We start from the raw sequence: 26,563 nt of genomic DNA on the forward strand, positions 1-26,563 counted from the left end.
CTAGATAACATTTATGAAGCTGAAATCTATGATTCTGGTGCATGAAAGTGGTGCAAATTAGAAAAACTTAGAGTTGGTGAACAGTTTTTGATGGGCAGAATTTGAGTACATTGGGACAGATTTTAAGGACACACGGACACATTTTCAGGGTGCGCTAACCAACTATTACGTGAACTAGATTAGACAGTGTGAAGATGTGGCAGATTTATCATCCATTATCAGACTCTGTGATAATTTTGGTTCATAGACTGTCTGTTTACATTTAGTTTGTCTACAAATTAGACTGGATCAGTAAATGTGGGCCAATGTTTTTACGTGCTAGTACTTTACGCCTCATTTAGGTTCTCTCACCCTATTAAGTCAAGTTAATCAAGCAAAGTGCATGCATTATATGTCTACTATTCTGCACACAGCTATATTATTATAGTCTGACTACCCCTGCTGAGTAACATCTGGTTCATTTTCTCTTCTATAGTTGTCTCCAAAGTGACTTTACTAAGTTTGTCTACAAGTTATATTGAATATGTTTTATTTCTGAAATATCCTACAATTTACCACACATAAATACACACACTGAAATCACTAATTTCATTCATTTGTGATTTGTATTGCATTTTATAGCCTACAATATTGCTGCTATTAGAAATGTGATAGTCAGCAGCCACATTATTGTATTGTATGTGATCTGCGCATATAGAATACCAGGATAATTCAGAATATACTAATGCAGTTTCCAAGTCGATACATAAATTAAAATGAATGTGTCACCATAAACATAGCCTCCACCTAAATAGGGAAGCAAAGTATGAGGACAAAGTAGAGTATTTTCAGATTTGTTAGGGCAGAATTTTTCAAGGGAAACCCCTCAGATGCCATGTTCAAAGGCGATTGCGGCATCTTTAAGGTTAGGCAGAGGGATGCGGCTCCTTCCGCCTTCTGATCAGAGCCTCAGCAGTGAAATCATGGGGCTCTGACAGGTTACCATGACCACCTGGGGCCTGGTGAAGGTTCCCGGGCCTGTCATGGTAATCTGACTTGTTAGCTGTGCACGAGGCACAACTCAGCATGTAGAGCAGCAGCATCCCAATCATCATAATAGATCTCTATTATGGTAAATGGGACAAGGGATCAAAAGATCCCTGCTTCTAAATCCCTAAAGGGGCTAAAAATTATTGTGTAAAAAGGTTTAAAGAAAAAAAAAGTCTAAAAAATTATTGACAGTTAAAGTCACCCCCTTTTCCCAATTTGACTTATTAAAATATATAAACAACAACAAAAAACCAACAAAAGAACATAGCAGGTATCGCCGAATCTGATAATGTCTGCACTATAAAAAAAACAACAGAAGAAAACAATAAAAACATAATTCACCATTTTTAGTTACCTTTCCCCCCAACAAAAAATTAGTATGAAGCCCAAAAATGGTACCAATAAAAACTAAAATTTGCTCTGAAAAAACAAGTCCTCTTACAGCTCTGTAGACTTAAATTTTAAAAAGTTATGGCTGTCAGAGTATGGTGATGCAAAGAAAAATATGATTTTATTTCAAAGGTTTATATTTTTTTAGTAATGGAAAAATATAAGAATTATACAAATTTGGTATTGCCGTAATCGGATTTCATGTCATTTTTATCACACAGTTAACACCATAATATCACAACCCTAAAAACATTGGCGGAATTGTGTTTTTTATTTTCAATTTTACCCCACAAATAATTTTTTTCCCCGTTTTACATGACAAGACATGGTAAATTATATGGGGCAAAAAAAAATGCATATTGTCTGGCAAAATTAAGCCCTCATATGGCTATGTGAATGGAAAACACAAGTTATGGCTATTGGAATGTGGGGAGGAAAAATCAAAAATTCAATTAAAATGGGCCCAGTCCTTAGGCCTCATGCACACGGCCGTTGGGCGGCCGTTCCATGCATTTGGGACCGCAATTTCGGTCCCCAATGCAAGGGCAACATCCGCGCAGCGGCCGGACCCATTCAAGTTGAATGGGTCCGTGGTATGTCCGCACCGCGAAAAAATATGTCATTTTTTTGGCGGTGCAGAACCATGGAAAGAAACACCATGGTTTTCCGTTCCGTGACTCCGTTCCACATCTCCGGAATTGCGTACCCATTCAAGTGAATGGGTCCAAATCCGGGATGCGGGGTGCACAGGGCCGGCAGCTGTGGATTGCCGACCCGCCGTTTGCTGGCCGCAATACGTCCACGGCCGCCCAACGGCCGTGTGCATGAGGCCTTAAGGGGTTAAGATAGATTAGATACTACAACTACAGCTTCTAAAGTATGGGTCGCCCATTTTTGCGAAAATAAATCCAAAATGTTGCATGCATAACTATAATTGCATACAGCATAATAGATGCTATTATTTTTTGTTCTAATCTAGCATCACATACATCCTGTTATTGCTTTATGTAATTAATTTGCAGAACAGGCTTATGGGAAAGTTTTTAAAGGGGTAGTCTCATTTCTAAGATATGCCATCAATGTCAGATAGGACCCTCAGAGTGAACAGAAATAATGTGCTGACACCCCCCGTTCACCACTATGGGAGTTATGAAAATACCAGAGCATCGGGTCATCTTTTTCCAGCAGTCTCATAGTGATAAATGGCATGGTGGCTATGTTTGCAGAGTGCTCTCTGCTATTTTCAGAACTCCCATAGCAGTTGATGGACAGCACACCGCACATGCAGGGTGGGTTCTCCTTCATTTTAGAAGCTCCGTTCTGGAGGCGGAACCCGACACTGATGGTATACATTAGCCATGTGCCATTCATGTCTGAAATGAGCCAACCCCTTTAAGCTAAGGAGTACATAGAAAACAAGAGGAATAATTTGCTCTGCATAGGTAGAAAAAATAATATTTGATTGTCCAGCACTTCAGTTAAATTCCAATAACTTTATTCAATATAGGACACAAATGAACATCTTAAAAGCAATATGACTTATGCGTTTTGAGTCAGCATTTCCACAAAGAGTAGATAGGAATTCAGATAATTTGGAACACTGAGGTGATGCTGTCACTGTATGGATCTGTACTACACCGAATAAAGAAACCCACAATATTTTCAAACTTCGATGCTGGATTCCTCGCTTTATTTCTAGGAATTCAGATCTATCCTATTTTTATTGATACATTGTATCTTGATAGGTATCTCAAATGTATAAGACGCACCGGCCCATAATACGCACCTAGGTTTTTGAGGAGGAGAATAAGAAAAAAAATATTTTGAACCAAAAGGTGTACTTTTGGTGGGTTTTGAACAAATTGTGGTCTGTGGATGGCACTGTTATGGGGGATCTGTGGGTGACACTTATGGGGGATCTGTGGGTGACACTTATGGGGGATCTGTGGGTGACACTTATGGGGGATCTGTGGGTGACACTTATGGGGGATCTGTGGGTGACACTTATGGGGGATCTGTGGGTGACACTTATGGGGGATCTGTGGGTGACACTTATGGGGGATCTGTGGGTGACACTTATGGGGGATCTGTGGGTGACACTTATGGGGGATCTGTGGGTGACACTTATGGGGGATCTGTGGGTGACACTTATGGGGGATCTGTGGGTGACACTTATGGGGGATCTGTGGGTGACACTTATGGGGGATCTGTGGGTGACACTTATGGGGGATCTGTGGGTGACACTTATGGGGGATCTGTGGTGACACTTATGGGGGATCTGTGGGTGACACTTATGGGGGATCTGTGGGTGGCTCTTATTGGGCTCTCTGGATGGCACTGTTATGAGGATCTGTGTATGACACTGTTATGGGGGGGATCTGTGGATGACACATATATAGCATCTTATGCTATGTGTCATCCACAGATCCCCTCCATAAGTGTCCCTGTAGTGAATGACCCTCAATACAGGGCTGGGGGCCGGCGTCTGGTTTTAAAATGACAGCGGGGCCCGTGCAGTGACTGTATTCTACTACACGGGCCCCGCTCACTGTATAATTGTATCTCTAATAGTAATTTGTTATGTACATAATCGCATAATGAGCGCTGTGTATTACTTACAACTACAAGCGCTCGCTGCTCGGTAGGTAGCAGAGAGGAGGGAGGAGGCAGGCTGGGAGAACGGGCGCTGGCAGCGTGAGTCATACGTCATGCGCCCACGCCGCCTGCTTCATTCAAAAAGTGGGCGGCGCAGGCGCGTGACGTATGACTCACACTGCCAACGTCCGTCCTCCCAGCCTGCCTCCTCCCTCCTCTCTGCTACCTACCGAGCGACGAGCGCTTGTAGTTGTAAGTAATACACAGCGCTCATTATGCGATTATGTACATAACAATTTACTATTAGAGATACGATTATACAGTGAGCGGGGCCCGTGTAGTAGAATACAGTCACTGCACGGGCCCCGCTGTCATTATAAATGCAGATGCCGGCCCCCAGCCCCTCCTCCCTCACAGCTGATACACCCGGCGGGTGTATGATTGAAAACTCTGCAAAATCAGCAGCATTCGCCGTATAAGACGCACTGCTATTTCCCCCCCACTTTTGAGGGGAAAAAAGTGCGTCTTATACGGCGAAAAATACGGTACTTGTTTTGATCCTGGTTGAAATGCTCCTCTTTCCCACTTTCTACAAGAAGGTTGTGAGCACGTTACTTACAGAAAAGGATAGTACTGTCCTATTAGGGGCCAGCTGTTCCATGCGGACCATAAAATACAGTCGTGTGCATAAAGCCTAAGGGAGAGTTTGCATCTCTTTCATTTTCTGTTCTTCTGATCGGACAGAAGAACAGAAAAAAAAACAGGATCCTGCAAAAAAAACTGATCCTGTTGCATCAGTCATGCACTTTTGGCATCCATTTGAGATCCGATTTTTTTAGATGGGAAAAAAAATGTACTACATGCATGACTTTTTTTCCCCATCTGAAAAGCAGATCTCAGATGGAAATGGCTTACACAGATGCCAAATGTGCATAAAGGCTCATGCACATGAATGTGTGCTGCCCGTGCTGCGGACCACAAATTGTGCCCGCCATTTGCAGATGCACAAAGATTCAGTTCACACTGCCAAAAAAAAAATAGAATTTTTTTTTGCGGTGATGAGGCAAGGACTGCAATCCCACGGAAGCGCTCCACAGTGCTTCCACTCTGTGACTCTGCTCAGTGCCTCGATTCCACACCACTCCGTATCTATTGGATTGCGAACCCATTCAAGTTAATGGGTCCTCATCCTTGATACGTAACGAACATGGACAGTGCCCATATATTGCATGCCTGCTGTTTGTGGGCCGCAATACGGGCATGGGCCACACACGTTCGTGTGCATGAGCCCTCTGATGGAACAGGATCAATTTTTTTACAGAATCCTGTTTGTTTGTTTTTTTCCTGCTCTGTAGGATCAGAAGAACGGAAAATGAAATGCACACGAACGCCGTCCATGGGGCAGCTGCAGCGGATCGGGGACCCATTCACTTTAATGGGTCCGCGATCTGGCCGTTCTGCAAAAAGATAGGACATGTTCTATCTTTTTGCAGAACGGTACGGGACGAAACCCCACGGAAGCACTTCGTAGTGCTCCCATAGGGTTCTGTTCCGTGCTTCCGTTTCGCACCATTACGCATCTCCGGATTTGCAGACCCATTCAAGTGAATGGGTCCATATCCGTGATGCAGAATGCCCATGGGACCTCGCCCGTGTATTACTAATTTGCAAACTACAAATGACTTTGTCACGAAGCGCATTTTTTCTAAGTTGGGTGCAATGACAGGGAGCAGCGATAGCGCCGCCCCCCCCCCCGTCATTGTACCCCTCAGATGCCGCGTTCATACATGATCGCGGAATCTGAGTGTAAAAACTGTGTAAAATGAACTTTAAAAAAAATTAAATCAAACTTACCGCCTCCATTTGCTCGCAACAGACCGGCCGCCGCCATCTTGTTTAAAGATCTGGGGCAAAATCTTGCGCAGCGCGAGATTACATCATCACGCCGGCCAACGTGGTGACGTCATACGTCATCACACATGGGATTTCGGACGAGATCTTCAATCAAGATGGCGGCTGGCGGTCCGTCGCAAGCAAATGGAGGAGGTAAGTATGTTTTTTTTAGTTTTTTTATGGTATTTCAGGTTAAATCGCTTACACGAAGCACAAGGAAATTCAGCTTCTAGGCAAATCAAATGTATCCTGAAATGCGCAGATATTGATAAATCTCCCCCTTTTTGCATACACTGTAGATGCCTTTGGTTACTATATAGTATCCTTCTGTATGCATTATTTAGTATACAGATGTACACACCTGGCGTAGAGCAAAAATCCTAACTTAAAAATATTAGGGATACAATGTACTATCCATTTGTATAGAAATCTAGCATAAAGTTGCAGGGGTGGACTGGGAACTTAAAGTGGTCCTGGAAAAAAACAACTAAATTCATGTTGTAGGTGGGTCCAAGTTGACAGAAGGTGGGGCAACACAACTAGGTGGGTCCAGCAATGCCATAGTGCAAAATACCATCCCAGCAGAAACAAATACCGCAGTGCAGCACAACATACTGTCCCTCTGTGGTGGCATCAATAACTGCCCTCCTCCAGTTGTCTCTGATGAAGGAATGAAGCAGGGGGCTTAGGAGTTGCGATGTGGCTTCAGCTGTTGAATTTAGGAGGGCGTGTGCAGCTATGGGCAGCATTTTACTGCTGAGAGTTGATTATGTACCTGGCTTGCTGCGGAAAAGAGGGCTTTGGAGGTACCTTGAGCATCAGCCTACTGAAAAATTTCCCTGTTGTATCAAAATTTTGAAAGAATAAAGCTGTAAATATCAATGAAATATGTCATAAATGTCTGTTAGATAAGGGGCATCTCTTGAAGTCTAGCTTTTCAAGGGAACAAACTTTTGATATTTCCTCTAAAGCCATGTGCACAATTGCAATTTTTAATAGAAGCAATTCTAGAATTTTTTTTATTCTCAAACTTCTAGTGATAATGTATAGTACAGTAATATGCAGTTTAGCCATGTTTAGGCTTTTAGGCTTTTTTTTCACACTGCGTTTGAAAATCTCAGGCACAATACAAAAAAAAAAAAAAAAGTATACCGCAGTGTATAATGATTTTCATTGGATGGTTCTGTATAGAATAGTATATATCGTGGATTAGGATTTAAGTATGTGATTTCTGCTTTATGTGCTTACCCTATGACTTCTTAATGTGCTTTGGTTAAGTAGTTGCTGTCTAGGAAAAGGCAAACTTTGCTTTTCATCCTGAGGAGCAACACTCTGGCGGATCTGTTGTCTGATTACGGGGTTGAGTTCCATGCCGTCGCACCTGTTTACAAGTACAGATTACAATTTAATACATAGAAGGATTATTTGATTCTCAGATACCCCATATTGTTGTGCCCAGCACTAGGCTAGACAGATATCTTCCCACTTCTGCTCCCCTTCCCCGAGCTCAGCATGCAGCTTCAAATAATCAGAAAGACATGGAAGCTGCAAATACACCGTCCTCCACCCAGGGGTGCATCTAGCCTTTCTGCTCCCTGAGGTGAAAACTGAAATGACACCCCCTACCCCCATGCCAAATTCTCAACCTAACCTCCGTCCAGCCTTAATGTTAAAGACTTTGAAAACATTACATATAGTGCGACAAACATACGGGTTAATATAGCGGTACAGTTGAATATGCAGGCCTTTCCGCTGCCCCCCACTTGTCCCTACCTGATGCTGCCACAGGCAATCGCCTCACCTCGCCTCATTGGCGGTGTACCCCTGTCTCCGCCCCATCTACTATTTACTGTATTACCCTAGACATTTTTTAGAGGACTGAGAAGGCTGCTGAAAGGTGACAAAGATGACATTTGAAATATTCACATGGACAGCAGATGCTCCTAAAACTGACCAAGTGACTGAAAATATTATATTATGCAAACTTTAGTGAAGTGGGAGAAATGTGGATAAAACATAATTGCAACTCCTACAGTAAGGACTTATGCGCATGAACGTATTGTTTCCGTATCCGTTTAGTTTTTTTTGGGGTTCGTATGCGGAACCATTCACTTCAATGAGGCTGCAAAAAAACAGAAATGACTCCGTGTGCATTCTGTTTCCATATTGCATCTAATCTCACAAAAATATAACATGTCCTATTATTGTCCACAGACATAGGACTGTTCTATTAGGGGCCAGCTGTCCCGTTCCGCAAAATACAGAATGCACACAGACGTCATCCATATTTTTGGGGAGCGCAGAATACATACGGTTGTGTGCATGAGACTTAACTCTATGCTCTCATCAGCGGTTTGATGGTTGCTCCGGTGTACCTCCAGTGGTGTACCTCCAATAGAGGCACCAAACAACAAGAATGAACTGAGATTAGACGGGTATATCATCAAAAATAAATCCTTTATTAAATAAATGGCATATAGACGAGAACATGAGACAACAGATAAAAAATGGCTACATCTGAGGAGGCATATCAACACAGGTGAAACATGGGGGGAAGGGATGGAGTATAAAAAAGGAGGTAGAAAAGAGGAGTCCAATACCTCACTAATATCTGCATGTACTTCTACAACCACACTTACTCAGTATATAGGGGCAAAAAAAAACTTGAAAGTACTAAAGTGCAAGTGCAAATGGTAAAACACCATATCAGTAAATGGTTGCAGACTACACCACAACATATAGATGTGTGATAGTTCCAAATAGATATATGGGACCACAATTGCATAAGGTTAAAGTGCATAAGGTTAAAGTGCAAGTGCATAAGGAGTCACCACATCAATGGTCCAATATCACAATTGTAACTGTGGTGACAACCTGAACCTCCATATACATACAGATATGGCTCAGGTGCACAGCAACATCCACCTATGGATAACCCAAGTGGGTATAGCTAAACACCAGAGCCAGTAAGCATATCCCCCAAAGTCCACAAAAAACATAGGATATCTACATACCCATGATATGGGGATATACACCTCAGGAGAGGCACATAACCCCCGACGTGTGTTTCGGCGGATGCCTTCCTCTGGGGGGCAGGCTCTCCTTGTGAATGCGCTTCTTATAAAGGACCTTACACACCTGTGTCACATATTTAATTGATCTAAAAACGCCCCATTATAAGCAGGAGTATGGGAGGAGGGAAGTTGGGGGCGGGCGAAGTAATGCAGCCGGCCAATGGCCAGTTAGCCGGCCGCACATCTCGCCCCACCTTTTGAGGGTACGTGGCATTAATCAAGTGGATTTGGGGATGCGGGGTGGCAACATAGCGAAAAACTTGGCTCAACGTGAGACCAGGTGGATCTGGATCCTAGATACCATGCAACCAAAAGGTCTCAATGAGGTCTTGGGTTTCGCTCCATTTCTCTGAGTGCCACACATTTTCGTTTTTAATATATTTTTTAAGCATTGGCACCCTTGTTTTTTGCATCCTAGTTTATTTTATGGATACTTATATATGTGTTTTTATATTCCTAAGTACACCTGGTTCCTTCTACACCTGTTCGCCCCTTGTTATATGGAGCTCTTAGGATATATTGGGGGGACAAGATCCCTTTAGGACGCCCATCGACATGGAAGATTTACTACTCATTCCTCTATTATATGGAGTACTCACTTCATACTCTTTTACTATATATGTCTTATGTATCTATGCACAGCACTTTAGTTCACATTATTTTTATACTGTAACCTATGCTTGGCCTTTATATTATAATTCCCTGCCTCTTTTTTGGCGCTGCCGGATGCGCGATTGGCCGTCGCGGCTCTGACGCGTCATGTGGGTGGGGCGAGATGTGCGGCCGACTGCATTACTTCGCCCGCCCCCAACTTCCCTCCTCCCATACTCCTGCTTACAATGGGGCATTTTTAGATCAATTAAATATGTGACACAGGTGTGTAAGGTCCTTTATAAGAAGCGCATTCACAAGGAGAGCCTGCCCCCAGAGGAAGGCATCCTCCGAAACACGCGTCGGGGGTTACGTACCTCTCCTGAGGTGTATATCCCCATATCATGGGTATGTAGATATCCTATGTTTTTTGTGGACTTTGGGGGATGTGCTTACTGGCTCTGGTGTTTAGCTATATCCACTTGGGTTATCCATAGGTGGATGTTGCTGTGCACCTGAGCCATATCTGTATGTATATGGAGGTTCAGGTTGTCACCACAGTTACAATTGTGATATTGGACCATTGATGTGGTGACTCCTTATGCACTTGCACTTTAACATTCTCTCTTGGCTGTTGTATGGTCCCATATACCTATTTGGAACTATCACACATCTATATGTTGTGGTGTAGTCTGCAACCATTTACTGATATGGTGTTTTACCATTTGCACTTGCACTTTAGTACTTTCAAGTTTTGTTTTGCCCCTATATACTGAGTAAGTGTGGTTGCAGAAGTACATGCAGAAATTAGTGAGGTATTGTACTCCTCTTTTCTACCTCCTTTTTTATACTCCATCCCTCCCCCCCATGTTTCACCTGTGCTGATATGCCTCCTCAGATGTAGCCATTTTTTATCTGTTGTCTTATGTTCTCGTCTATATGCCATTTATTTAATAAAGGATTTATTTTTGATGATATACCCGTCTAATCTCAGTTCATTCTTGTTGTTTGGTGTATCTCTGTACACTGAGTGGGTTTTTACTTACTTTTTCCGGGTCTATTTAACATAGTATACTTAATTACCGTTTTATGTGTATGTCTATGTTTTGTGTAACCTATTTGTAATAATCTCCAATAGAGGCAGACCACGCAGCTGCTATAGGGCCCCTGGGGGAAGGGGCCCCGCAGTGGAGGATAGGCCCCGCCCACTAATTACACTTGTATGGCTACCTGAGAATGTAAGAGGTGGAGAAGGACCTTAAGTGATGTCATCAACCATGTGACCAGTGCAGGAAGCCAAGGAATGGCAGAGCAGCAGAAGTCTAAAGGACCTTTGGTGATGTCATCATCATGTGACCAGTGCAGAGGACTGGTGAAAGACCTGTGGCATATCCCTGTGAGGGGGCGGAGCTTCTTGTGCCTGGAGGAGAGGTTAGTGGTGTTCTAGGATAAGCCATAACATCCTAGAAAAGCTGGGAGTTGTAGTTCTGTCCTATTATATCCCACTCCATGTAATTTAAACGTATGCCCTATGTGACAGAGTGTCTGGAGAAGTAGTGGATGGGGTCTATGTGTGCCCAAGATTTCTCACTTCTGTCATTTAAAAGCAACCAGGGAAATGTTCAGGAGAGGTCTGTGCAATTCGGGTTTGCATAAAACCTGTTCTTAGGGCCTGTGTTGCTGGAGTGGGGAGAGAAGGGTGGGCCCCACTCCATCCGGACAGTCCGGATTTTGGGCTGTCAGGTAATTACTCCTCAGGTGTGCTGGCCTGATATAAGGCTGAGAATGCAGACACAGCTCGCTCAGCCTGGGAACAGGTTACCTGCATGGAGCCTGTGAGAGCACTACAAGAGGTACGGACTTTGCTATTTTGTTTGGGTGCTTGGTATTAGGCCGGCACTTGGTCAGGGAGGGTTCATGCTGTATAGTTAGAGCCGTGTGGACTGTAACTTCGTCGGTGTGCCTGCTAAACTGTGCCTGTCTACCCAGGAGACGACAGCCCCGCTACCTAATCCCTTACATGTGGTGGAGGATGCGCGCACACCAAATTCTGGCATAAGAAAAAAAAAAAAAAAACCTGAACATTTAAAGGGACAGAGTCCAGTTTTGTGCGGTGCACCAAAGACTGTTTTCTGCCTCTTGGAAAATGGAGGATGTGGTTAAAGCTATGTTGCAAGCTGTTGCATCTCAACAGGAGGCTACCCGAGTGCAGCGGGAGGCTACCCTAGTACAGCAAAAGGCGCTTGAGGAAACCAGCCGCAGGCTGACGGCCCAACTGGAGGCTGCACAAGAGGCGCAAAGAAAAGATCGGGAGACCTTAGCAGTTGTGGTGCAGCAACTGACCAGTGTCGCTGGACGGGTCCCAGGGATGGCAGAGGCCCCTCATGCCGCCATAAGGGCTAGTCACTTTCTGCAAAAGATGACAACCGCAGATGACGTGGAGGCCTACCTTACCACCTTCGAAAGGACTGCCGAGCGAGAAGGTTGGCCAAAGGCACAGTGGGCCGGACTGTTGGCCCCCTTCCTTTCAGGAGAACCCCAAAAGGCATATTTGACCTGGAGAATCAGGATGCTATGGACTATGTTATGCTAAAAAAGGAGATCCTTACACGCCTTGGGGTTACTCTTTCAGTCCGTGCTCAGTGTGTGCACAACTGGGACTACAGTATGGATAAACCTCCACGTTCCCAAATGCACGACCTCATACACCTGACCAAGAAGTGGTTGCAGCCGGAGTTCCTGACAGGCCCTCAGATGGTGGAACGGGTTGTGATGGACCGGTACTTAAGGGCCCTCCCCGTTACCTTGCGCAAGTGGGTGAACCACGGTGACCCCAAGAATGCTGACCAGATGGTGGAGATGGTGGGGAGGTACACATCCGCAGAGGAGCTACTGAGTCTGCCGCAGCGCCCCCCAGCCCTGCAGCGGAGATCTCCGGGACTACCTGGTAAGACTGTTCTAAGGGAAAAGGGGGCTGGCAGAAGCGATGTATCTGTGGGTGCAAGTGGAGAGACTGGAGGCCCAGGCTCTAGAAGCTGGCAAGCCATGCCAGGGAGATCTGTGGCCTATAAGAGACTTAATAGGGACTTAATAAAATGTTTCAGATGTCAAATGCCAGGTCATGTTGTTGCCAATTGCCCAATGTATGGTGAACCAATGCAATGTGATGCCTCATATATAAACCGCCGTTTATCACTGTATGCCCAGCCTGCGTGTGTAGTATTACTAAATACTGCGGGGGAGAAACAAATGTGTGTTATTACGGTGGAAGGTAAAGATGTGAGTGCCTTGTTGGACTCAGGCAGTCTGGTCACCCTTGTAAAAACGGATTTGGTAAACCCCAGGAAATGGCAAACTAAAACCATGGCGGTAACCTGCATACACGGAGACACCCGTAATTATCACACTGCTGTGGTAGATGTAAATACCCGATACGGGGCAGAAAAATTTATGGTTGGTTTAGTGCCTAAGTTAATGCATGATGTCATCATGGGGCGGGATTTTCCACATTTCTGGCAGCTATGGGAACATAAACTTTCAAATGCCTGTCAGGAAGGAGATGACCTACCACCAGGTACCGAAAGGTGTGGGTATTTAAGAGAGACTTCTGTTGATGGTGAATCGTTTCCCTTGTCTGTCATGGTAGGGGAGCCTGAGGTCTCTGACCATAGTGATAGGTTAGAAGAGGGTCAGAGCAGTCCAGAGAGGGAAGACTCACTTAATGACAATTTGCCAGACCTGGCAGTACGGAAAGAGCAATTTGGTGCTGAGCAATTAAAAGATCCCACCCTTACTAGAGCCAGGGAAAATGTGAAGTCTATTGATGGTAAACTGGTGGAACCGGATGGCAGAGTTTGTTTCCCGCATATGGCTGTGAAACATGACTTGTTGTACCAGGTGGTAAAAAGGGGAGAGGATCTGGTGGAACAACTGGTGGTTCCTAAAGTGTACCGACGCACGGTACTAGACATTGCTCATGGTCACCTTATGGGGGGGCATTTGGGAGCTGAAAAGACTACAGACAGAGTCCTTCAAAGGTTCTTTTGGCCTGGGGTCCATAAAGATGTTAAAGACTATTGTGACACCTGCCCCGAGTGCCAAATTTCGGCTCCTAGGCCACACTATCGTAGTCCCCTGGTACCTCTACCAATCATTGAAATACCATTTGAGAGAATAGCCATGGATCTGGTGGGGCCCCTTGTAAGATCTGCTCGAGGCCACCAACATATTCTCGTAATCATGGACTACGCTACTCGTTACCCGGAAGCTATACCCTTACGTAATACGTCATCGAAGGCCATAGCTAAAGAGTTGGTGCAGGTGTTCAGTCGCGTGGGACTACCAAAAGAGATCCTAACAGATCAGGGTACCCCCTTTATGTCACGCATCATGAAGGAGTTATGTAAACTGTTCAAAGTTAAACAGCTGCGTACCTCTGTCTACCATCCACAGACTGATGGACTGGTAGAGAGATTTAATAAAACTCTAAAAGCCATGCTTAAAAAAGTGGTAGACAAAGATGGGAAAAACTGGGATTTCCTTCTCCCTTATCTCATGTTTGCCATCCGTGAGGTGCCTCAGTCCTCTACAGGCTACTCCCCATTTGAGTTGCTATATGGTCGCCACCCTAGGGGTCTGCTAGATATAGCAAAAGAAACTTGGGAAGAAGAAGCTACCCCCTATAGAAGTGTCCTAGAACATGTGGTACAAATGCAAGACCGTATATCTGCGGTGATGCCTATTGTACGAGAACATATGGCCCAGGCTCAGGGGGCACAGCAAAGGGTGTATAACCGCAGTGCCAGAGTACGTACCTTTGCACCAGGTGACCGGGTTCTGGTACTGATCCCTACAGTAGAGAGTAAGTTCCTGGCTAAGTGGCAAGGCCCCTTTGAGGTGATAGAGAAAGTAAATGAGGTAAACTATAAAATCCGTCAACCAGATAAGAGGAAGCCTGAGCAAATATACCACGTTAATCTTATAAAACCGTGGAAAGATCGACTATCACTTGCAGCTGACACCTCCTTCCCACCAGAGCAGCGGTGCTCTGGGAAGCCCCTGTTGCCAGAGGTAACAATTCCCGACTCCCTGGCCAAGACACAAAAGGTAGAAGTGCAGGGATTCCTCTTTAAGAATAGGGATTTTTTCTCAGAGATCCCAGGTCGCACCTCTGTCATAAAACATGACATCATTACAGAACCGGGGAAAAGGGTTAAGCTGCGGCCCTACAGAATACCAGAGGCCAGGAGAGGGCTTATCTCTGAAGAGGTGAGGAAAATGTTGGAACTTGGGGTAATTGAAGAGTCCCATAGCCAGTGGTCCAGTCCTATAGTTCTGATCCCCAAACCAGATGGCAGCTGGAGGTTTTGCAATGACTTCCGAAAGTTGAACACCATATCTAAGTTTGATGCTTACCCAATGCCCCGTGTTGATGAGCTCATTGACAGGCTCGGAAATGCCAGGTATATAACCACTCTAGACCTAACCAAGGGATACTGGCAAATTCCCCTGACAAATGAGGCCAAAGAGAAAACTGCCTTTGCCACTCCTGATGGGTTGTTTCATTATGTGGTCTTGCCGTTTGGTTTGCATGGAGCCCCTGCAACCTTCCAGAGGGCGATGGATAAGATTTTAAGACCCCGCAGACAGTACGCCGCCGCATATCTGGATGACATCATCATCCAAAGTCCAGACTGGGAATCCCATCTATCTAGGGTGCAGGCGGTTATCAATTCCCTGTGTGAGGCAGGCTTCACAGCTAATCCCAAAAAATGTGCCATTGGTCTTGAAGATGCTAAGTATCTAGGTTACATCATAGGCCGAGGCCTAGTAAAGCCCCAGTTAAACAAAATCGAAGCCATACAAAGGTGGCCTCAACCGGTAAACAAGAAGCAAGTCCGTGCCTTCTTGGGGATTACAGGCTATTACCGGCGATTTATACCTAATTTTGCTTCCCTTGCAGCCCCATTAACGGACCTGACAAAAGGGAAGGACTCTGTCATGGTCAAGTGGTCACAAGAGGCTGAAAAATCATTTCAGACTTTAAAAACCCTCCTGTGCGCTCAGCCAGTGCTGATAACCCCAGATTTTAAGAAAGGGTTTGTCCTACAGACTGATGCGTCTGAGGTGGGACTGGGGGCAGTACTGTCACAGGTAAGGGATGGAGAGGAACACCCTGTACTGTATCTGAGCAGGAAACTTAATGATCATGAGCAAAAATATGCAATTGTGGAAAAAGAGTGCCTCGCTATTAAATGGGCCCTGGAAGCACTCCGCTACTATTTGCTTGGCCGTCACTTTGAATTGGTCACGGATCATGCTCCCTTAAAATGGATGTGTGAGAATAAGGAAAAAAATAGGAGGGTAACAAGATGGTTCTTAGCCCTGCAAGAGTACCAGTTTACCGTAAAGCACAGGCCAGGGACCCAAATGGGAAATGCAGATGCCTTGTCCCGTGTACATTGTCTGATGTCCAGATGTGTTCCAGCCCTGGGTCTGAAACAGGGGGGGAGGATATGTGACAGAGTGTCTGGAGAAGTAGTGGATGGGGTCTATGTGTGCCCAAGATTTCTCACTTCTGTCATTTAAAAGCAACCAGGGAAATGTTCAGGAGAGGTCTGTGCAATTCGGGTTTGCATAAAACCTGTTCTTAGGGCCTGTGTTGCTGGAGTGGGGAGAGAAGGGTGGGCCCCACTCCATCCGGACAGTCCGGCTTTTGGGCTGTCAGGTAATTACTCCTCAGGTGTGCTGGCCTGATATAAGGCTGAGAATGCAGACACAGCTCGCTCAGCCTGGGAACAGGTTACCTGCATGGAGCCTGTGAGAGCACTACAAGAGGTACGGACTTTGCTATTTTGTTTGGGTGCTTGGTATTAGGCCGGCACTTGGTCAGGGAGGGTTTATGCTGTATAGTTAGAGCCGGACAGGCTTAGGATTTTTGTTTGCTATGTTTTATGTTCTGTACCTCAACCTGACAATAAAACTGGCTGAGGTCAGTTAAACGAAGTTCCTGCCGTGTGGACTGTAACTTCGTCGGTGTGCCTGCTAAACTGTGCCTGTCTACCCAGGAGACGACAGCCCCGCTACCTAATCCCTTACACCTATTACTGTCTGGTAATGCTGTGAGTTGTGGTTCTGTCCTATTGTATCCCTCTCCATGTAATTTAAATGTATGCCCTAATACAGTTTGGCAATGCTGGGAATTGTAGTTCTCTCCTCTTATACTCCCTCTCTGTAATGTATACTGATGCCCAATAATAAGTCTGGCAATACTGGGGGCCATAGTTATTTATTTTTAAAGCTCTCTCCTAGTACAACTAGATGATGTCCTATAATAATCTGGACATGCTAGAAGTTGTAGTTCTCTCTTCTTAAGCTGGGTTCACATCACCGTTTAGTTTTCTTTTTTTCATGAAGGACTTTTTTCCCTCTAAAATAACGGATCTCTGACACAAATGGCATAAACGGATGCCAAATGTGCAGAACTGATGCTTGAAATACAGGATCTGTTTTTTCTTTATTTTTCTGTTCATCTGACGGATCAGAAGAACGGAAAACCAAATGGTGATGTGAACCCGGCCTTATACTCTCTCTGTGTTATATCTACTTGTATCCGATAATAGCAGCCTGGACATGCTGGGAGTTGTAGTTCTCTCCATTTTACATCTCCCTAACTTCCAATAATAACAAAACATCTGGTGATAATGAGACTTGTAGTTCCCTTGTCACTATTATAATGTTCTGCAGCCGCTGAGGTGTGTATTGGGCTTTGTTCACATCTGTGCTGGTGACGTTCACTGTTCTGCAGTCATAGGAGCAAATCAACGAAAATCACTGCAGTTTCGGATCTGGCACTTCATGGACGACAACACCCGACGGATCCCGCTGACTATGATGAGATCTGACGGGTTTCCATCTGCTAGGCTATAAAATTGTGTCCAGAATTTATGACCTGATCTGCGAATGAGGCCCCAACACAGATGTGGTCAAAGCCTTTTATGTAGTGGCTGAGGTGTACAGGGAGTGCAGAATTATTAGGCAAGTTGTATTTTTGAGGATTAATTTTATTATTGAACAACAACCATGTTCTCAATGAACCCAAAAAACTCATTAATATCAAAGCTGAATATTTTTGGAAGTAGTTTTTAGTTTGTTTTTAGTTTTAGCTATTTTAGGGGGATATCTGTGTGTGCAGGTGACTATTACTGTGCATAATTATTAGGCAACTTAACAAAAAACAATTATATACCCATTTCAATTATTTATTTTTACCAGTGAAACCAATATAACATCTCAACATTCACAAATATACATTTCTGACATTCAAAAACAAAACAAAAACAAATCAGTGACCGATATAGCCACCTTTCTTTGCAAGGACACTCAAAAGCCTGCCATCCATGGATTCTGTCAGTGTTTTGATCTGTTCACCATCAACATTGCGTGCAGCAGCAACCACAGCCTCCCAGACACTGTTCAGAGAGGTGTACTGTTTTCCCTCCTTGTAAATCTCACATTTGATGATGGACCACAGGTTCTCAATGGGGTTCAGATCAGCCGAACAAGGAGGCCATGTCATTAGATTTTCTTCTTTTATACCCTTTCTTGCCAGCCACGCTGTGGAGTACTTGGACGCGTGTGATGGAGCATTGTCCTGCATGAAAATCATGTTTTTCTTACCTTGCAGACTTCTTCCTGTACCACTGCTTGAAGAAGGTGTCTTCCAGAAACTGGCAGTAGGACTGGGAGTTGAGCTTGACTCCATCCTCAACCCAAAAAGGCCCCACAAGCTCATCTTTGATGATACCAGCCCAAACCAGTACTCCACCTCCACCTTGCTGGAGTCTGAGTCGGACTGGAGCTCTCTGCCCTTTACCAATCCAGCCATCTGGCCCATCAAGACTCACTCTCATTTCAACAGTCCATAAAATCTTAGAAAAATCAGTCTTGAGATATTTCTTGGCCCAGTCTTGACGTTTCAGCTTGTGTGTCTTGTTCAGTGGTGGTCGTCTTTCAGCCTTTCTTACCTTGGCCATGTCTCTGAGTATTGCACACCTTGTGCTTTTGGGCACTCCAGTGATGTTGCAGCTCTGAAATATGGCCAAACTGGTGGCAAGTGGCATCTTGGCAGCTGCACGCTTGACTTTTCTCAGTTCATGGGCAGTTATTTTGCGCCTTGGTTTTTCCACACGCTTCTTGCGACCCTGTTGACTATTTTGAATGAAACGCTTGATTGTTCGATGATCACGCTTCAGAAGCTTTGCAATTTTAAGAGTGCTGCATCCCTCTGCAAGATATCTCACTATTTTTGACTTTTCTGAGCCTGTCAAGTCCTTCTTTTGACCCAGTTTGCCAAAGGAAAGGAAGTTGCCTAATAATTATGCACACCTGATATAGGGTGTTGATGTCATTAGACCACACCCCTTCTCATTACAGAGATGCACATCACCTAATATGCTTAATTGGTAGTAGGCTTTCGAGCCTATACAGCTTGGAGTAAGACAACATGCATAAAGAGGATGATGTGGTCAAAATACTCATTTGCCTAATAATTCTGCACGTAGTGTATATTAGGAAGTTCTACAGCAGCTGAGGTGTGTATTAGAAGGTTCTGCAGCAGCTGAGGTGTGTATTAGCAGGTTCTTCAGCAGCTGAGGTGTGTATTAGGAGGTTCTGCAGCAGCTGAGGTGTGTATTAGGAGGTTCTGCAGCAGCTAAGGTGTGTATTAGGAGGTTCTGCAGCAGCTGAGGTGTGTATTAGCAGGTTCTGCAGCAGCTAAGGTGTGTATTAGGTGGTTCTGCAGCAGTCAGAAAAACATCAGTTGTGACTGGATGAAATCCTTTAGATTTCTGTGTCTGCACTTTGGAAAATGTCCCTGTAATGTTCCTCTGCCAGCACACGTCAGACTGTGACCTGACTGACCTGTCCAGACCTGACCTGATCCCGCACCATCACCAGTCCAGACTCCAGACTAGTGTTGTGAAGATCTGCCCCAAGCCTACAGCACAAACGGTGAGTCAGCATCGGGGAGGAGGTGAAGCAGCAGAAGCTGGCACAGTCCATGGAGAAGGATGACACACTATATAAAAAGTAGCAGCATCAGGCACAATTCATCGGGTAAGGCTAGGTAATCACTTGCCATCAGATTTTGTTATTCTGTTCCAGCATACCAGCAGAATACCAGAATCACCATATCCGGCATATGCCAAACACTGCTGGCACCTGGCGAATCCCATTCACAATAATGCGGTCATTCAAGATTGTTTTGTCCTTTGTTTTTGCTAGAATCTGCAACAGAGGCTTTTGCTGGAACCTCTGCAGTAGATGTGCACATACCCCAAGGGGCTGCAATGGGTCACTCACAAGGGGGCCCAATTCACATTCTTGCCATGGGGCCCAATGATTTCTATGTACGCCCCTGCTGTTCATCATATCCAGCATAGCCGGATAGCGCAGGGAATTCAATGGGATCCTACAGGTATCTGGCCGCTTTCTGGCATAATGCTGTTTTTGCTAGACAAAATGTCTCACATGAATGCATTTTTGTTTAGCTGAAAGCCAGCATTTATTCTGGAAACCATCCGGATCCCCCTTGGACCCTATTGTAGTCAATGGGGATCGGGCAGTTCCTAGCACCGTATCCTAGCTATGCAGGATATGTTGAACTGCTCTGCCCGAACAGCCTGCCAGGTTTCAAAACTCAGAATATGGGCATTATTTTCAATGCCTCTCTGTTCTATGAATGGAGGATGGAGACGAGAACAGCATTTTTCCTTTCCTGTTGCAGAATATAGGTGTTTTCTAAGATTGGGGCCACTCAGACTGCAATAGTAAGTGCCTCGAGATTTGCTATTCAGTTGCTTGCATTGAAAAACCTCACAGAGAGAAACTGCTGCACTCTAGTTGAAATTTGAGGTCCCTTTCTCTCTCTTCTAATAAAAAGAGAACCCAATAAAAGCAATCACGGATTTGAAATGGGATGTCCTAACAAGGTCATATAGGTATGCTGGTGCTTTATCTTAATTTAGGTTCATAAAATGTAAAAACCTTTTTTAGGCAAGATTACCCTCCAAATCTAGGTGTGTTTAATGCTGCATTTGTAGTGACCCTTTTTTTTAATCTTTTTCAGCTGAAAATATTGTAGTCAGAGTGTTACTGTTAGTCTATGGGAAGATATGAATATCTGTACATGCATATTTCTGTATCCAGTCTTCATTTTTCAAAGCACTGCATTTTTCATGCCATTTTTTTCTCCATATACGTCTTGTTAATATACTTTTTAAATGTATGTGTTTCTGTGGCCATTTTTGTCACATGGTTTTGAAAGCAAAAATCCCCATTTGTCAGCTTGGCCTTACAAGTACAAGTGTTGCCACCTGGCAAACCTTTATCCCCATAGAAATTATGTGAACACAAAATGATTTTCCATACCTTTCTGACTCCAAGCATTTATTCCAGTACAGTTTTAATTCTGTAATTTCACATGCATCTTCTTCTCCATATAGGGGCTAGAGAAAAATATGTATAAAATAAGCTTAGATTCACATGTATTCTTCTTCTCTGCAACGTCCAGGTCATTTTCAATACTGATTGAAAAATATCAGTTTATATCAGATTGTACTCATTTGTTCAATCCATTACCCATTAACCTCAACAATTAAAAACAATAAATAAAAAGTTTATGATAGATTCTTAACGAATTAACCGTGACAGACGTGATGATGTCATAATTCTGGCCGGCATGGTGACGTCATACGTCACTGCGGACAAGATTTTGCATGGGATCATAGCTGCATCTTCGCGTGCAAATGGATGGGGTAATTTTTTTACCACCATTTTGGAAAAAAATTGTTAATACGAAACACAAGGAAATTTGGCTTGGCGGCAAATCAATTTTTTTCTAAAATTCCGATCAAAGTCTACTTCAGATATTTAATAAAAATAACATTTTCTTATGACTAATTAATATATGTTAGATATATGCATGTGAAGGATGTGTATTTATGAGAGAGCGATAAAGATGGATAGACAAGATAGGGCTAGTTCACATCTGTGTTGGAGGTTTAGTTCGGGTCCTCCATTGCAGGACTTTTTTTTTCCGCCAATAAAAGCGCACACCCGAATGGAAATCAAACAAACCCCATTATACAGGGAGTGCAGAATTATTAGGCAAGTTGTATTTTTGAGGATTCATTTTATTATTGAACAACAACCATGTTCTCAATGAACCCAAAAAACTTATTAATATCAAAGCTGAATATTTTTGGAAGTAGTTTTTAGTTTGTTTTTAGTTTTAGCTATTTTAGGGGGATATCTGTGTGTGCAGGTGACTATTACTGTGCATAATTATTAGGCAACTTAACAAAAAACAATTATATACCCATTTCAATTATTTATTTTTACCAGTGAAACCAATATAACATCTCAACATTCACAAATATACATTTCTGACATTCAAAAACAAAACAAAAACAAATCAGTGACCAATATAGCCACCTTTCTTTGCAAGGACACTCAAAAGCCTGCCATCCATGGATTCTGTCAGTGTTTTGATCTGTTCACCATCAACATTGCGTGCAGCAGCAACCACAGCCTCCCAGACACTGTTCAGAGAGGTGTACTGTTTTCCCTCCTTGTAAATCTCACATTTGATGATGGATCACAGGTTCTCAATGGGGTTCAGATCAGGTGAACAAGGAGGCCATGTCATTAGATTTTCTTCTTTTATACCCTTTCTTGCCAGCCACGCTGTGGAGTACTTGGACGCGTGTTATGGAGCATTGTCCTGCATGAAAATCATGTTTTTCTTGAAGGATGCAGACTTCTTCCTGTACCACTGCTTGAAGAAGGTGTCTTCCAGAAACTGGCAGTAGGACTGGGAGTTGAGCTTGACTCCATCCTCAACCCGAAAAGGCCCCACAAGCTCATCTTTGATGATACCAGCCCAAACCAGTACTCCACCTCCACCTTGCTGGCGTCTGAGTCGGACTGGAGCTCTCTGCCCTTTACCAATCCAGCCACGGGCCCATCCATCTGGCCCATCAAGACTCACTCTCATTTCAACAGTCCATAAAATCTTAGAAAAATCAGTCTTGAGATATTTCTTGGCCCAGTCTTGACGTTTCAGCTTGTGTGTCTTGTTCAGTGGTGGTCGTCTTTCAGCCTTTCTTACCTTGGCCATGTCTCTGAGTATTGCACATCTTGTGCTTTTGGGCACTCCAGTGATGATGCAGCTCTGAAATATGGCCAAACTGGTGGCAAGTGGCATCTTGGCAGCTGCACGCTTGACTTTTCTCAGTTCATGGGCAGTTATTTTGCGCCTTGGTTTTTCCACACGCTTCTTGCGACCCTGTTGACTATTTTGAATGAAACGCTTGATTGTTCGATGATCACGCTTCAGAAGCTTTGCAATTTTAAGAGTGCTGCATCCCTCTGCAAGATATCTCACTATTTTTGACTTTTCTGAGCCTGTCAAGTCCTTCTTTTGACCCATTTTGCCAAAGGAAAGGAAGTTGCCTAATAATTATGCACACCTGATATAGGGTGTTGATGTCATTAGATCACACCCCTTCTCATTACAGAGATGCACATCACCTAATATGCTTAATTGGTAGTAGGCTTTCGAGCCTATACAGCTTGGAGTAAGACAACATGCATAAAGAGGATGATGTGGTCAAAATACTCATTTGCCTAATAATTCTGCACTCCCTGTAGTCAAAAGGACCTGTTTGGCTCTGTAGGTTTCAGTTATGTGCCAAACCCAGAACTTCTGTTATTTACTTTGTTCTGTTCCTTTAATGGAGAGAACAACTGAAATAACTGTCAGTGATGTGAATGTGGCCATAGATAGGTTGATACAATATGCTCATATTGAAAACAAACAAGTACTCTTTTGGATAACCAAAATAACATTTTCTAGTACCCTGTTACTATATAAGTTATATACATGTGATGGATGTGTATGTATGAAAGATCGAGAGAGAGAGAAAGATAGAAGAACAAGATTGATTGATAGAATATGCACATATTGAAAACACAAAAACTATAATAAAAAAACATTTTCTTTAAATTTTTCAGGTGTACCAGTTACTGTACTATTCATATAATATACAGCACAGTATTCAGTATTATATATATATATATATATATATATATATATATATATGTTAGTAGTTATTATTATTATACATAGAGGTGAGAGGTTAAACTTGGAACATGCAGATAGGAATTTAAGTCATAAATGTAACCTCTATTAACCCTCCACATTGTAAAACGCAGGACACTTTAATTTGAAAACTTACAGTTTTATCTTCCATTAAGATCTTCGGCTCAGTAAATCCCTACACGTGTGTCAGCTTGCAAACTGTTCAAGTCTCAAGGTTCAAATGGCAATAAAGTTACTGTGCAGATGTATATATGAAAATGATGAGCCTCCCCCGCACTGTGAAAACCCCCCTGATATAGGACGATCAAGGAAAATGTCTGCAGCTATGGGCATTGCTATCTCTCAAGCATTCACCCACACCTTTTCAATATTGAAGAGAAAGTAGATATCTATATGAAGGATTCCCTCCCGCCCTGAATAAACAAGACCTGCACACCTACACATTATGGGGAAACACTAGAGGAAACCCTTCTGCCTTCACACTGGAACGATTTTATCAGCGCACAAAAGTCAGACCACTCAGTGCTGTTTACTGTAACTCTTCTAAACCTCTTCATCTGCTCTAGAAACCCGCTTTAGTTTCATAATTTCATGTAATATATTACTACAATTATAGTGTTCATTTACCATGTACCCACGCGGTAATGTGACATGACAATGTTTTTTTTTGTAACTACAAATATTCACACGTACATATGACTCCATCAACACAGCAAGTTTAAAATACAGTGTTCCCTAACATTACATTAACAATGGGTTTGGTGACAACATTGCAAGTTCAATCTTTTGTGAGACCGTAATTCTATAGAAAACTAACAATTAGTCTTGAAGATTGCAAAATTTCAACCCAATATCATAGAAAATATTTATTTTAAAAAATTGAGCAGCAAATCTAAATAGAGTCCTGCTCACAAGAGTCCTGCTCACAAGAGATTACAATCATGGGTGTAACCTACAGGGTAGCAGCTGCTAAGGGGGTCCAGAAACTAAGGGGGCCCAGAAACTAAGGGGGCCAATTTCCACCCAGACATAGGCCCCTTTCACACGGGCGAGTATTCCGCGCGGGTGCAATGCGTGATGTGAACTCATTGCACCCGCACTAAATCTGGACCTATTCATTTCTATGGGGCTGTGCACACGAGCGGTGATTTTCACGCATCACTTATGCGTTGCGTGAAAATCGCAGCAAGCTCTATATTGTGCATTGCGGTGCGATAATCCACGCAACGCAGGCCCCATAGAAGTGAATGGGGTTGCGTGAAAATCGCAAGCATCCGCAAGCAAGTGCGGATGAAGTGCGATTTTCACGCACGGTTGCTAGGAGACTATCGGGATGGAGACCCGATCATTATTATTTTCCCTTATAACATGGTAAAAGATCATGTGACTGACCATGTGATGACCAGAGTGACGTCACCACAGGTCCTGTTCCTCCACACAGCTAAGATGAAGACAGAAGGAAATGCCGGCTACGCGAGCAAGTGGATTAAGGTGAGTTAAATTTTTTTAAAAAAATTTTTAACCCCTCCAGCGCTATTTTACTATGCATTCTGTATTCAGAATGCTATTATTTTCCCTTATAACCATGTTATAAGGGGAAATAATGCAATCTACAGAAACCCAGGTTTGGGTACCAAACATAAGCGATTTTTCCCACGCGCGTGCAAAACGCATGACAATGTTTTGCACTCGCGCTGAAAAATCGTTTTCCTCCTCAGTTAAGGTTAGTACCAGGAAGTGAGGCGTGTTTTAAACGTCTGCCCTCTTCTGGTTCTAAACCACTGTGCAAGGAAGGTACTGCATCTGTTGTGAAATCCGAGTCCTCTGGCCTGTTGGAAGACATCAAGGCCATGGTTAGAGAAGAGGTTCAATCTGCCCTGGCATCCCAAAAAAGACATGTGTCCCCATCTCCCCCCAGGCCCCCCTCCTCCTAGACCGAGATCCTCTAGAGATCTTATCAGTGTTGGAAGTGATTCCGATTCAGGAAATCCTGATCTGTCGGATCCTGAGATCCTGGATATCCCCTAGGAATCTGACGAAGATAATGAATAGAGTTGAGCGGACACATGGAAGTTTTTGGTTCGACGGGTTTGGCCGAACTTCGCAAAAAAGTTTGATTTCCGGACCCAAACTTGACCCGAACCTGAACCGCATTGAAGTCAACGGGGACCCGAACTTTTGAGCACTAAAATGGCTCTAAAAAATCATGGAAAGGGCTAGAGGGCTGCAAAAGGCAGCAAAATGTGGTCAAGAGCATAGCAAGTGCTCTGCAAACAAATGTTGATAGGGAAATGACTTAAAATAACATAAAATACGTAAAAATAAAAAATAATAATCTTGATCTAGGAGAAGAAGGTCCATATGAAGTAAGAAGTTGAGGAGGGGATGGATGTGGCAGTGTAGGTGGAAGCAGCGGTGGAGGAGGTAGCAAACACTGGTTTTTGTTTTTGTATTTTATTTTATTATTATTATTTGTTTAAATTTGGGTAGACCCCAAAACATTGGGAAGTATAAAAAATACAACAAAGAGAAAGTGCGCTGGACTGCAACAATGGCTGGGTGAGGTCGGTATACATGTCTATTGTGCACAAGGTACGGACAAGTCCCGTGGGATCCCTGCTTGGTTCATTTTAATGAACGTGAGCTTGTCCACATTGGCTGTGGACAGGCGGCTGCACTTGTCTGTGATAACTCCCTCCTGCCGTGCTAAACAAACATTCAGACAATACACTGGCTGCAGGGCAGGCCAGCACCTCCAAGGCGTAAAGGGCAAGCTCAGGCCATGTGCCCAATTTGGAGACCCAGAAGTTGAAGGGGCAGACCCATC

The 26,563-nt window shown here is 43.7% G+C and overlaps 1 protein-coding gene across 1 annotated transcript in view; it reads right to left on the bottom strand.

Moving 5' to 3' along the window:
- TNIP3 (TNFAIP3 interacting protein 3) overlaps positions 1-24,088 on the bottom strand; it is a 123,676-nt gene extending 99,588 nt beyond the window's left edge. The window contains exons 1-3 of the mRNA XM_044277453.1: positions 23,873-24,088; positions 21,003-21,079; positions 7,156-7,288 (exon numbers count right to left, since the gene is read on the bottom strand). Of these exons, the coding sequence (XP_044133388.1) occupies positions 7,156-7,288; positions 21,003-21,079; positions 23,873-23,887 (225 nt within the window). The 5' untranslated portion in view covers positions 23,888-24,088. The remainder of the gene's footprint in view (positions 1-7,155; positions 7,289-21,002; positions 21,080-23,872) is intronic.
- Between the last annotated feature and the right edge of the window lie 2,475 nt (positions 24,089-26,563).

This window comes from Bufo gargarizans, chromosome 1 (assembly GCF_014858855.1).
Source record: "Bufo gargarizans isolate SCDJY-AF-19 chromosome 1, ASM1485885v1, whole genome shotgun sequence".
NCBI lineage: Eukaryota > Metazoa > Chordata > Amphibia > Anura > Bufonidae > Bufo > Bufo gargarizans.